General features: G+C 42.8%; 1 protein-coding gene across 5 annotated transcripts in view; it reads left to right on the top strand.

The window, feature by feature from the left end:
- Nucleotides 1-14,435, top strand: part of ABCC5 (ATP binding cassette subfamily C member 5) — a 65,920-nt gene that overhangs the window by 34,395 nt on the left and 17,090 nt on the right. For all 5 annotated transcript variants that reach the window (XM_077825657.1, XM_077825658.1, XM_077825656.1 and 2 more), the window contains 10 exons: nt 207-355; nt 1,134-1,241; nt 4,190-4,540; nt 6,438-6,509; nt 7,081-7,205; nt 7,809-7,881; nt 8,370-8,573; nt 9,511-9,654; nt 11,698-11,800; nt 12,756-12,940. In XM_077825657.1, coding sequence (XP_077681783.1) covers nt 207-355; nt 1,134-1,241; nt 4,190-4,540; nt 6,438-6,509; nt 7,081-7,205; nt 7,809-7,881; nt 8,370-8,573; nt 9,511-9,654; nt 11,698-11,800; nt 12,756-12,940 — 1,514 coding nt within the window. The remainder of the gene's footprint in view (nt 1-206; nt 356-1,133; nt 1,242-4,189; nt 4,541-6,437; nt 6,510-7,080; nt 7,206-7,808; nt 7,882-8,369; nt 8,574-9,510; nt 9,655-11,697; nt 11,801-12,755; nt 12,941-14,435) is intronic.

The following is a 14,435-nucleotide window of genomic DNA, read 5'->3' as shown; positions in this document are numbered from 1 at the left end:
GATCAGGATGCCAGCCTCAGTGAGTTACACGTACGCTTATTTTTCTACCCTCCTGTAAAGGTAGCTCTTTCTAGAACATGAGAAATGCTAAAGCAGAAGAGGGTAATTCTCTTACTCCTAGTGTTCCCAATGCATTAGTTGTGCCTGCTGCATTTGTATCTGTCTGAATTGCACCTCAGATGTGGTGGTGGTTTTTGTATTTCTAGAAATCCGAGAGGAAGAACGTAAAATCTTAGAGCGTGCAGGTTACTTCCAGAGCATCACTGTGGGAGTGGCTCCAATTGTTGTGGTTATTGCCAGTGTCGTGACGTTCTCTGTCCATATGATCCTTGGCTATGATCTCACAGCAGCTCAGGTAATTGACTGGCTCATCACAGAATGTTGCTTTATAATATCACTCCTGCAGTAGCCTTTCTTGGTTAAACTGTTGTAATCTTAAGTGGGTGCAGTTCAAAATACTCCAGATCTGTGAGAGTCTTCTTTATTTTGTGGCTTGGCTCACAGAAGTGAGTATTTGATGGCACAAAGTAGAGGCAGGAGTTACGCAATCTTCCTGTGCACAGGTTGGCCAATGCTATTAAGTCCTGGCCTCCCAAGAGCAGGGGCTCAGGGCCAAATTTTCATCTGGGAAGAAGACCCAGTATCCTCGTTTGTGGGCATGATCTGCACCTGTGTTCTCTTGGCAGAAACAGGCTTCTGCAAAAAAGAGACTGGGACAGTAGAGGTTTTTGCTGAAGTTGTGCAGCTGGATGTAGGAGACCAGTTTATCTTCCCTTGTGACCTAAGGTAGAATTTGAACCCAGGTCTCTAGAAGTGAGAGGCTAAAGCCATAACCTGCAGCACCCTGTAGGTCTTCTGTTTGTGTCATTTCCAATGGAACTACAAACACTTGGGCTATATCTCCCCGTTTAGTTTATTCTAAAACTCTGTGATGGGGAGGACCCTGCCTTTTCCTGTATCAGGTTAGAGTATGTTATATTTAAATGGCTCGTCTGGAATTGCAGACCTTTCCTTCTCAAGTGGAATGGTCTTGAGTTGCTGCTGTTGATGGAACTTAATCCTTGGTGGTTTGGAATTGTTAATGGATACTGCCGCCAAAAGCTTTTTGTTTTGTTTGTCTGTCCTGTGTTTAGGCTTTCACAGTGGTCACAGTCTTCAATTCCATGACGTTTGCTCTGAAAGTAACCCCTTTCTCCGTGAAGTCTCTATCTGAGGCATCTGTGTCTGTTGACAGATACAAGGTGAGTGGTCTTTTGGCCATATAATTTTATCCTTACGTGTGGAGCATCTCTTACAATACATGAATGCAGTTGACTATGCTAAGGAATCATTTTAATGCCAAGGATATTTTGGAGCAGGCTGGAGGTTGTTCTTTGGTTATATGTGCAGCTCTTACTCCCTGCAGAAAGGGTATAAAACCTCATACTCGGGGCTTAAGCCAATCGCAAACTATTAGGGGTTAAGATGACACCTTCCTGAGGAGCAGGCTGTCTCACATCTGATGACTGCAGGATTTCTTGCACCTTCCTGTGAAGCACCGGTGCTAGACGCTATTGGAGACAGGATGCTGGACTAGGTGGGGACCACACATCTTATCTAGTACAGCAGTTCCTATACTGTCTTTTAAGAGCAGTCTCATAGAGGAGAATTCACTGTAGCTAGAACTCAATGGTATATTTCCTCAGTGAAAAACCCAGCATGTGTTACATTTGTACTTCTGCAGACTAACTTTCCAAGAACTGGGAATACATTTTTTTTATTTGTAACCAAAAAAGGTTTGTGGTATTGGAATTCTGTTCCATTAAAAGAAAAGGAGGACTTGTGGCACCTTAGAGACTAACCAGTTTATTTGAGCATAAGCTTTCGTGAGCTAGAGCTCACTTCATGGATGCATCCTTATCCTCAAATAAATTTGTTAGTCTCTAAGGTGCCACAAGTACTCCTTTACTTTTTGCAAATACAGACTAACATGGATGCTACTCTGAAACCTGTTCCATTAAAGCATCTGAAGAGTAATCTGTGTCCAAGGTGTAAGTCTTTAGTGAGCATATGAGTCTTTGTCACTATGATCATTTTTGAATTTTAATTTCTTGATTTTTAAATTATTTAAGGTCCTTTTGATCACTTCTTTCTCTGCTCCTTGACCACCAGAGATTGGGCCCAAGCTAGAATATCTGGACCTGTATACCTGAAGTTCAGGTGTCCTGATCTGGAATGCTGATTTTGATCCATCTGTACATTAACATAAATTTAGATGGCAGAGAAATGGGAGGATTCCTAACCTATGTGTATATAATAGACCTTCTCTAATATCCAGTATTAATCAGGCCAATGGTCTGTCCTATCAGCTATCCTGTCACCAACAATAGCCAGTATAGCAAGTGCTTCAGAGAAAAGTGCAAGAAAGTCCATAATGGAGAATAAAGGAATGTTTCATCCTAACCTCTGGCAGTTATTGGTGGCCCTATCGCCCTCCTGTCCCATGATATATGTAGCCCAAAATTGCACTGTTTTTTCAGCCATATGGTACCACCAATACATGTCCAATTTGCTTAGGTGGTTGTTCTAAACCTATGTTAGTGGAGGTTTGCAGCTGCAGAGCAGAAAATGTAATGGATGCTAGAAATGTGTGTGGAGGGGAACAGAACAGGAGAGAGCAGTGACTTTCAATTTCCTCACATACGAAGTACATGTAGTTGTCAGTGACAAAGCCTCAGACTCTCTACTCTTGCTTTAACTCTAACTGCCAGAAAGAAAATGCCTAACCCAAGGTGGTTGTTGCTTAGATAGATGTATATTCATTTGGCATGAAGAATTTTGGGAATAAAATGTAACATTGCAGTCTGTCTAAACTAAATCTAAGGCAGTAAACTTGCAGTTCAGATCACAGAAACACTCTTCTCTCACCTCTCAATCCCTGAGAGCACACTTGTGTTCGTGCTCTCCCAGTGCAAACTCCCTGGACAAGCCAGTGATCTGTTTTATCTCTTAGATAGTTCTAGGCTTTTAACATCTCACTGATGTTTCCAAACATGACTGTGTATCCTGAAGTCTGCATTCAGGTAATGTCAGTTAGATGGACTTCATGTAATCAATGGCATGAAAGAAGCCTGTGCCTAAGTACAATCAGACAGCGCAGTCTACAGTGGAATACCTGGGAAATCCAAAGGCTCATGAGGCACCTTCTTCATTTGATCCTAATTTTGAATCGCCCTAAAATCAGATTTCTTTTAAATTCAAAAACACTGAAGGCAGTGTCTTTGTGACGAGGGGAAGGTGTGAGGTAATATCCCTCAAGTTCTTTGAGGCTCCTACTGTCACCTGTGCAGAGGGTAATGGGCTGGCTGTGGTGGTCGGTAATACTACAAATAGAAACGTAGCTGACTGCTTGGCTCTCTCCTGTGTCTGACGCTTTCTTGCAGGTGCATGATTTAGAGGGATGATTCACGAGTACTAGAGTGATTCTTGTTGGCAGTTTAAAATGCTCCTAGTTGAAAAGTGCCTGTTAGTTCAAAATGCAGGTTGTCTAATTGAAAGCTGTTTTATCATGTGGATTTGGTAACTGAACTGTAGGAAAACCTCTACAGAATCTGTAACTGTGGTCTTCAGGAGAGATGGATGTGGTGGAAAACTATACAGTGGACTTACTGTGTTAGTTGTTACTGCTGCACACTCCCAAGACTTCACAAATGAGCTACCTTTGTCTCAGGTGGCTTTTTCCAGCAGAAATTATACCTCTTCTGCACGTGGGTGCAACAAGCCATCCCATCCCTTCTAGTTATGGGAAAAGTCTGTAAGGAGTTGTTGTGCTAGGCATGTGAGCACCTTTCCTTCGTTCTCATGCCCTCTGCTATTATGCCTTATATTTGGAAATATAAGGCAAGCAACTGCAAACATCTTTAAAAGCGCTAACCTCCCCTCCCACTCAACCCTACAGCATACATATCCGTGTCCAAAATATAATAATTCTGTGAAAGTCTTTCAGTATCTAAGAGCTTCCACCTCATTCAGGAATGCTCAGGCCCCTTAGCAGGCCTGGAGTTAATTTACACTAATAAGCTACCTTTTGCTCTTCAGCTTCCTCCTACTGTACAGCCTGATGTGTTTTGCTGCATGAGTGTGCCATAGGCTTGTCCCCCAGTCTTGACCAGGTGTCTCATCTTTACACCTCTCTCACAACTTCTATCAGAGTTTGTTTCTAATGGAAGAGGTTCATATGATAAAGAAAAAACCAGCCAGTCCTCACATCGCGATAGAGGTGAAAAATGCTACCTTGGCTTGGGAGTTCTCCCACGCCAGTGTCCAGAGCTCACCAAAGGTGACCCCTAAAATGAAAAGAGACAAGAAGGTCACCAAGGGCAAGAAGGAGAAAATGAAGCTACAGCATGAGGGACCGCAAGCGGTGCTGGCTGAGCAGAAGGGCCATCTTCTAGTGGACAGTGATGACCATCCAAGCCCTGAGGAAGAAAACAAAAACATCCATCTAGTTAACTTTCGGCTTCAGAGGACTCTCTACAATATCGACCTGGAGATTGAAAAGGTGAGGAGAAAAAACTATAGCATATCCCAAGAACCCTCCTGACCTGGCATTCCTGTGGAAAGGGCTGTCTTAATTCGTATTAAATGGAGCAGATCACTGCTGCCATCTCTCTCTAATATGCATGTGCAGCCCATGACAACTGTAAATACCAGTATGTAATGTCCCATCTTGATCCAAGCAGCTGTGCCACTTTTATCCACCTGGATCATTGCAAACTGGTACCATTAGTTGCAGAACTCTGGGCTCTATCACCCCTGCCATGGGCTCAGTGAAGGTTTTGTTTGTTTTCAGTATGGTATCTATCATGAGCAAGCTATTAAGTATGCAGAGATCTTAACATTGCAGCAAGGGTTTTCAGCACAGAACTTATTTCTGCAGCTGTTTGTAACTTTGCAGATATTCAGTTAAACTGAGGACCTTGTGCAGGTGCATTTGGAATGATCGACATTGCTGTGGTTTAGCATAGCAGAGGTGTTTCACTGAAGAATGTTTAGTCCTCAGTACTTCTTTAGAAGGATCCAGAGGGACTTATAGATGCTACAAGCACCTGGAGTTTAGGTGGATAAAAATACGATAAAATGTTGAACAAAAACATCAAGCTTAATCCAGAGCATATTTAATAAAAATGTTTTTGTACATCCGACTACCAAGTTACTTGTTGGAAAAACTCAGAAAATCTTTTGTATAGTCAGATGGTGGTGTATTTTAAACCCTGTGACTTAAACAATGTGACCACATAGTCATAGGAGTTTTCAGGAACCTTGAAAGAAGACTAAATTCGTGTTTGATAGTATAAAGCTACATTGTTGTAAAAGCAGGAAAAACTTATGTACAAGAACCCAGCAGTGTTCTTATCCAGTACCAGCAGCTGACAACTTTTTTTTTAACAGATGCTTAATTTTTTTGGTTCTTTCGTAATCAGAGTAATTCTGATAAATTCATTGGGCATTTAATGTGGTGTCAGTAGGACTTTCTCTGTTAAGTACCATTCAACACTATTGTTAAACTGTTGACTAGGACTCATAGACTACTAGAAGCTTAGAGATTGTGATTAGAGATGGAAAAGACTTCTCGGATCCCATCCCTTCTGTCTAATTGGGAGCCAAGGCAAGATTGCTCCCTATTGCCTATTTCCAAATGTGTTGTCCAGTCTGTTGGTAAAAGTTCCAAGTGATATGCTTCTAGCTCTTCCCAGAGAGGCTGTTCCTAAACCAGATCCATCTCACAATCAGGAAGGTATCTATCTGATAGCTGTTCGGTGCAATACGTAAGGATATAATCAGGAATAATGGAAATGAGAGAGATTTAGGCTATCTTCACTCTTTAGTGTTAAACCCTTAACATGTCTTGGGCTGTTACCTTTCCTCTCCTCCCCCTTAGCTGTCTCCTAGACAAATTGTGCAAAGTTAATCTTTCCTCATAAGTCAGTCCCTTTCCTCCTTTGGTCATTTTGGGACTGATCCAAAGCCAATTGAAGTTAATGGAAAGACTCCCTTTGGTTCAGGTAGCTCTTCAGTGCTCTGTCCAGTCAGGCAATATCTTTCTGGTATTGTAGTGCCCAGAGCTGAATTCAGCATTTAAAGTTTGGTTGCATCAGAGCTGTATGGAAAGGAATTGGTCACCTGTCTTTACACAGAGGAAAGCTTAGTGGCTCAGCGGGTTAGTGAATCTGCCTTTCACCTATCCTGTTCACTCTCAGTTTTGGTTGCTGATGGAAAGCATTCACCAATTGTTTTCTTAGGCTAGACTTGGTCAATGTCTCATTCTTTCTCCCATTTGATATACCCCATTTCCATTAGCTTTAGTGTTAAATCCCCTTTCTCTGTTTGAGATACTGCAGATAGTCTAGGGGGATTGATTAATGTGTTACCATAACTTACATTTTTTTCTGTTTTAGGGAAAACTTGTTGGGATTTGTGGCAGTGTGGGGAGTGGAAAAACTTCACTTATTTCAGCCATTTTAGGACAGGTGAGAATTTATATTTTTATGGTTTCTCCCTTTTTCTCTTCTCTGCCAGCAGCTGCATTTGTTTAATTGGTCTCACTCCATATGATGATTAATCTGACCTATAATTTAGATCATACACTGATCAAATAGATCACATTTAGGTTACAAACAGTCTTAAAATTGCTATAATCCATTAGATGAATGCTTTCTGGACTGTGGAACAGATTTTCATAAGGGCTCTGTATCCAGCAGCTTCTTCTGCTTTCCTTGGGAATTGTTCGTGTTGAGCAGTTCTGAAGATCTAGCTACTTCATTTAGGTGCCTATCTAGGGCTTGAGCTCTTGTGACAATCTGTCCATGTATGCCCAGTATTTGAAATTCAAGCTTTTGAGAATTCAGAATAAACACACGGTATTTGTGTGGGACCTTCAAAAAGACAAACACATACACACACTGGATCTTTGAGTTACATTGTATGCTGGTTCTGCTTCCTATGGAGATTTCCAGTGGGGTCTGTCTTGTTTTATATAGGGGGATTACACACAAACCCTTGAAATAGCATAATTTCAAGACCTTCTGTCTTGTCTTCTAGATGACCCTGCTGGAGGGTAGCATTGCAGTGAATGGAAATTTTGCCTATGTAGCCCAGCAGGCCTGGATTCTCAATGCTACGCTTAGAGACAACATCCTTTTTGGAAAGGAGTTTGATGAAGAAAGGTTTGTCAAATAGAAACTTTCATGAGCCTGAAAGCTTAGGGATTCTTGGGCCAGCATCAGGAAAGCTGATGCCAGATAGACTTACCCCTCCCTGCCTAAGTCACCTGCACCAGAAGGGAAGTTCCATCTGGCAGATGGTAGTTGGTGTTTCTGCACCCATCCTCTCTAGGATGGCAGCTTTAACTCTCCTGAGAACACTGAGGTCTGATGGTAGCTGCTGCTGTGGTGAGGCACTGGCTTGGTGCACTTTGTGGCTTCCTTCGCCATGCCCTCCTCCTATCCAGTGCAACATCTGTTCCTGCTGCACGGGTCTCTTATGTGACCCTCCCGACATACAAATTTTCCACCCCAGGGATCTCTACCAGAGTCTGCGCTGGCATAGCCTCTCAAGTGAATTTGGCTTCTCTTCACTGTGCTTCTCGTAGTGGTTCTGAAATTGGTCCCAAAGTTCTATCTGCAGTTTACTGATGAGGCAGATCAGTAGTTAATTGCTCAAAGCGAGAAGATTGTCTGGTGTTTGTGTGGGAATAAAAATAATGCTCCATTAGCAGGGTACCCTCATAAGTGCTAGTGCTCACTGCTTGTCTTATCCATATTCTTTAGGTACAACACTGTGCTGAATGGCTGCTGTCTGAGACCTGACCTAGCCATCCTACCTAATGGGGACCTGACGGAGGTAAAAATCCTGGCTGTGATAACACAGAGAGTAGGATGGGTGGATTGAAGTGTTAGCCTGACGTGCTGTGGTGGGGTAGGGAGGGCATCAGTCTGGTGTGCTTATAAACTGATGGGAAAAATCCTCTTCATGTAGATTCTGGACTGTATGGAGACTGATTACTCCAGGCTTTTTAACTCTGTAATGTGGGAATTTTTCATTGCACTGGGAATTAGTTTCCTTAGAGAGACCTTTTAAAACTTAGATTAAAAATAATTAATAAAAATCATAGTATCTGCTGGCTGTTTAATAGGAATGTTTCCAGCATGTTAGCATTAGGGGTATTCACTATAAGTTTCCTTTTACAATAAATAAGTCGCCTAAATTTTAATGTGGCCTATTCTAATTCTCGCTGTTACTCCATTAACTGTATTAGTTACACCAGGGATCTCAGGCTTTGTGTTAAGTGTTGCAGAAAGAAACTCAATAACTTTGCGTATATTATACAGATTGGTGAACGAGGGGCTAACCTGAGTGGAGGCCAACGTCAGAGGATCAGTCTTGCCCGAGCCCTGTACAGTGACAAGAGTATTTACATCCTTGATGATCCTCTTAGTGCCTTAGATGCACATGTAGGAAACCATATTTTTAACAGTGCAATAAGGAAGCATCTGAAGTCAAAAACTGTCCTGTTCATCACCCATCAGCTTCAGGTACAGTATCCCTTACGCTTCCTTGCTTGGATCTTTTCTAAGTGTTCAGATAGAATGCTTTTTGGTTAGTCACTTTTGCCTCTTACTGTAGATTCCCATGCTCTGGTCTGTTACAACATGGCACCCTCAGGCTGTGTAGTTTAAGGGCTTGCCTACACTGGCACTTTACAGCGGTGCAACTTTCTTGCTCAGGGGTGTGAAAAAACACCTGCCTGAGCACAGCAAATTTCAGTGCTGTAAAGTGCCGGTGTAGACAGTACAGCCCTGGGAGCTGCTCCCCTCGTGGAGGTGGTTTTTTCCTCCCAGTGCTGTGCCGTGACTACACAAGCCACGTTAAAACGCTGCCAGTGAAGACGTGCCCTAAGTTTTATTCATTTGTGTGTTGTACACAGAGCATTGGCAGTGATGTAAATAGCCTATGCCAGGGCTGTCTGGTAGGTGGCTAACAGGAGCTGGGAATGCTTGGCTGAAGATGGGTCTGGTAGAGGGATGACCCAGTCAAAAGCAGTTTTTCTACTAACCTGAATACTGAAGTGCATAAAGCCTGTTTATCATTTTAGAATATGTGGGATTTGAAGTCGGTGAATCCAGCCTAGTGTTGTAAATAAATGTACTCTGAGACTGGGGTCTTGTCACCTGTTCTGCTGATAAAACTCATTGTAACTGGTATGTCTTAATTTTTAGTGTTCAAAGCCGCCTGAATGCATCTCCCCAACATTCTGCAGAAAGTCATTGTTAAATCACGCAAGCTGTGTTTTATATGTACTGTAGAATTAATCACAGTGCTCTAATCAGTACAGGGTTCTTAACCAATCAGGTGTGCGCGGAGGAGTACTGACTTTCATGTCCAGAAGGCTATTTTACTGAGAAAATTCAAGTGTTTTTTTTCTGACAATCTGAGATAATGAAGCCATGTTCTCACTCTCATTGTCTCCAGTATCTTGTTGACTGTGATGAAGTAATCGTTATGAAAGAGGGCTGTATCACAGAAAGAGGAAGCCATGAGGGACTGATGAACTTAAATGGCGACTATGCTGTGATTTTTAATAGCCTGCAGCTGGGAGAGGCACCACATATTGAGGTACTCCACTCCATTTTTTAAAATATTCTGACCAATGCCTGTACTTAGAATTCAGATGAACCACGTTCTTAGTCACTTGAAAGAAGTTTGGAAAATGACTTGCTATGATGATTTGGCAGTTTGAATCTGCTGCAGGCTGTTTTCTATTGGAGTGCCCCTCTCATGCAGTACTGCCCCTGAACTAGTTGATCTAATATGGAGGAAAGGTATTGGTTTATGCTGTCGTGCTCACAGGAGGATACATATCCCCTTCTTCAATGAGCATCTCATTTTTAGATGGTATCTTCCCAAGTTAGCTCAGCTCAGTCCAGCTCTTGGTTTTATATTTCTTCCTGGCTTCTTACCCATTTTTCTAACGTGAGATGACTGAGACACAACAGAAGTAACATTACTTGTCCAAAAGTCCTACTCAGCAAAATGCTGGAATTTAACTCCAGACGAGTCGTCATCTTCTGATTGAAACAGGCCAAAAAAAATTTTTTACTGGGGCCTGCTGAGGAGAAATTGCCATAAATGCAACTGGGATTTGTGTGCTGCACTTCAGTCAGCTGGCCACCCTTTAATGCAATTACCGAAATGGCTTCAAGCAGGAACCATTCAGTGGGAGATTGAGTTTGTCTCCACAGTGTTAAAAGTTTCAGCCATTTCACTTTCTCATCCTCTCCCCACAGTATTTTCCTCAACAGCCATGCCTGGGAGGTAGCAGTGTTCTTGCTTTTTATTGGAGAGAGTTTTCAGAATTTTGTTCTGAATGTTTAACAGAAATCAGTGCCCTTATCTTAATTGAATTAGATTAGGAAAATAACCTGGTGTGTTTATCAAGAGACAAGAGGCCGGTCATTCATGGATTGAATACATGCCTCTTACAGACATCAGACCCAAGACATGCTGGTGAGATGGAATTGTGATGTGGCTGGAGATGGGTTTAGTGGTAGGAGGTGCTTGATTGGATTTTCTTCTTGGTAGTGCTGATGGAAGAGGCAGAGGAATGAATATAATCAGTTACCTCGCATGGTCTTTCTCAGTGCTGTGACGAGTGTGGTGCTGTCATTTTTAAATTAAAGCAATCCTGGTTAATATGAGATTCTCCAACCTGCTTACTTGGCTGGCCTCCATTACCTCTCCATAAGCACGAGCGCATGGAATGGGCAGTGGATTTGTAGTCCGTATGGAATTGGAAGAAAGGGCTCAATGGAGATAGATATTCTCTCTGGTTTGACAAGTGTGAATGATCTCTTTTTAGCATAAAGCCTGGGAAGATGGTCCTGAAGACGTATAAGGGTTTCAGTGGGGTTAGCCTGAAAATTGAAATATACATTCTGTTCACAGATTGTAACTTCCTTATTTGGGAGAATGACCCAGGTTTAGAACAGTAACTCTGTGTGTGCTTCTCAGAGGTTGTGCGTTCAGTGTCTGGGGATGTAAGGCTCTCACTTTGCTCTGTAATGACTGCTTAGGCTGTCTTGGGAGCAACACTGTATCTGGAAGAGACTATCAGCTCCTATGTACCTTCTTGGAAGGGAGCTTGGGGAGGTTTCTGAGAAAGATGTCTTGAATAGACTGTAGACTCTCTTTGAAAGAGGGATTGTATCCTCCCATGTGCATGGGCAGCACCTAGCACAGTGGGACTCTCATCCTGATTGGGGGGCCTTTGGACATTACCACAGTACAAACAGATAATAGCACAGGACAATAGGAGGGGAGAACTTACTCTGTCTGTGGTTGTCAGTCAGTCTTAGTGAAATCATGTATAGTGGACAAGCATTCTTTCCAGTGAGTGTCCTGTCTGGGTATATACACTAAGCTACTGGAACTCAATATCTGTCTGAAAAAATAGATGACTCTCGTACTGTAGTTCTCAACCTGTGGCCCAGTCAGGACACAGCTGTGGCCCATGTGACATCCTCAGGGCCATATAGGTAATATATGTACTGTGTGGATGCACCCTACTTAACCCAGAGAGAGCTGCAGACACAGCCCACAGTGGTAAATAGGTTAAGAACAAGTGCTTTAGTATGTTTCAGTGTAGCTTGTTTTCTACAGATAAATGTAAAGAAGAGCACAAGCAGTTCGTTAAAAAAAAACCAGGATAAAAGCGCCAAAGCCGGGTCTGTGAAGAAGGAGAAAGTAGTGAAGAAGGAGGAAGGTAACCGTGGAATCAGATTTCTGACTTTTTTTATCATAGCATACATTGGTGACCCTGAAATGTTCACTTTTTGAAGCTCAAAAGTTCTGAAAGCTGCCCTACATCTTGGTCACTTGTCTTGCTGATAGCACATCATACACGTGTATTGGACGACCAGTGACCATCCATTAGAAATATGAGATGGTCTGTTCAGCACTATTCCAGTTTAAATAAGTTGGCACAGTCAGCTGTAATCAGCAAGTGACATGTTGCTGGCTTTAGCTATCAGCATCCCTACCTCCCACACTTCTCTTCCCTGCTGTTGCAAGAGGGGCATTTGTGTTTACCTACTGGCATGCTTAATTCTGGGGAGGAAGCAGCATCTGGGCATAAAGAATGGAAAGCTCTGATCTTCCCCATCAGCGTCTTTTTTGTTAACAATAAACTGGTGAGGATCAAAAGATGCTGATTTTGGCACCAGTCTCATGTTGTTTGAGCCCTCACATACTTTCCGGGCTGTTCATGACTCTGCCATTGAAATGTCTTCTGTGGCTTTCTTCTATTGCTTGAATCTTTGAGTTCTGTGTGCAAAGTAACAACTAGGCTCTCAGAACTACTCTGTACAGCAGTGGTCCCCAAACTTTTTCTGTTGTGCCCCTCTTACCCATAATGGAATCTGTCCATGCCCCTCCAGAAGCTGGGGCCGGGAGCTGAGGCTGAGTCCATGGCCGGAAGCGGAGCTGTGGCTGGGGGGGCAGGGCTGGAGCAGAGTCGCAGCTGGGGGCAGAGTGGAACATTCCTTTGCACCCCCTAGGAGGGCACACCCCAGAGTTTGGGGACCACTGCTGTACAGTGAGTGTTCCTCCTATGGGTCTATGGTGATACAATCCCTTATATGTGAAGTAAACAACTTTTTAAAGTCTTAAGAAGCAACTCTTCTCCCCTCACCCTTTTTTTGTCCCATTGTATTTCGTAGGCCAGTTGATGCAGTTGGAAGAGAAGGGCAAAGGCTCTGTCCCCTGGTCTGTTTATGGCACCTATATCCAGGCAGCTGGAGGCCCCGTTGCATTCCTGATCATCATGGCACTCTTTGTGCTGAATGTGGGCAGCATGGCGTTCAGCAACTGGTGGCTGAGTTACTGGATCAAGCAAGGCAGCGGGGTAAGAGAAATCGGAACTTCTAACTCTCTCTAATAGGCGGGGGGGATTACCTTCCTAGGATTGCTTGGGGTAGTCTAGGACAAATCTAACTCTACTTCATAAAGGAAGATAGTTAGGAGGGCTCTTCGGGAGATGATCTCATCTGAAAGAAGCTAGCCCCCGAGCCTGACAGAAATCTACGGGGGGGAAAAGAAAATAGTCAGCAGCTCATGCAGTCTGGTGTTGGCCCCTTCTTCCTCGGCTCTGTCAGCGTAAGGAATGGGAGCAGAGCAGTGCAGTGGGGGGGTGGCTACTTTACAGTATTCAAGCAACAAGTGCGATAGCTAATTTTGTCCATCACTTTGCTGTCACTGTGACCTGGACATCTGGTGGGATAACACTTTTATATTGTCAAAGGAGATGACTGTTAAGTAAAATGAGTATTGGGAATAGTTTGGGAGATGGGGATGACAACCTAGGATGGTGCAGCATTTTCTCCATTGGCGGGGCTTAGGTTGAGAGTGGATACATTTAAAGATCTGAAGGTCATTTATGACAAGAGAAGAACCTTATTAAGTGAAATAACCTGGTGTGTGTGCGTGTGTGTGTGTTAGCAAAAAGCCTGGTTGGTGAAACTTGACTGGCATTTAAAGAGGTGGTGGAGAGGCAGCTTGTGTGAATTATATAAAATTCATCCCTGGTATACTGGTAATCCTCAGTGGAGTTCCAGCCTGGATGTCCAAACCAGTGGGAATAAATGACCAGTTGTTCTAAACTAGCTGCAAGAAAAAAAAAACCCTGCACTTTTCTTTTTTTAATAAGAAGCAACTGAGGGAAGGTAAAGTATGTATTCACATGACCAGGCGCAGTGGAGCACAACGAGCGAGGGTTGTTAAAGTAAACAATGGGGTGCTTAACTACGATGGAGGACAGGAAAATGAGAGGATCAGAAATAAACAGAAAAAAGCCTATGTCACTCAATCAATAAATAAATAATATTAACAATAAACAAATGCAAACTTCTGGGGGGGAAAATGACTGGCTAAATAATACTAATAGCTAATTACGTTAAATTGGACAATTTACTGCATTCTATTTTAAAATTAGCCATTTGCACATACCAAAAAGACCCCGAAACAACAACAACATGCACACTCCCTACTGTTTAAAACAAAATAAACAACCGACCAAAACTGAAGTACACCTTTATTCCCTAGCCGATAGAGCCCATATTTCCATTCCATCAGACCAAAAGCCAATCAAATGCATACACTCTGAAAATTCAAAACATAGGTAAAGCTGTTTTGTTGGCAGAGGGGATCACTCTTCATGTTACTGTTGTTCACCTCCATGAACCAAAGTCTTTGTTCAAGTAACAAAAGCAGTTTGGCTTTTAGCTAAATGAACTGGCAATTAACACAAAAAAAAGCACAAAATAAATAAAGCACTGCCAAATGGAGGTTGGGGGAGGGGGAGACGGGACAACTGTGTGTGCGTATGTGAGAGGGTGTGTGTT

Source organism: Eretmochelys imbricata, chromosome 9 (genome assembly GCF_965152235.1).
Source record: "Eretmochelys imbricata isolate rEreImb1 chromosome 9, rEreImb1.hap1, whole genome shotgun sequence".
Taxonomy (NCBI): Eukaryota; Metazoa; Chordata; order Testudines; family Cheloniidae; genus Eretmochelys; species Eretmochelys imbricata.
This window is presented reverse-complemented; position numbering and strand designations above follow the sequence as displayed.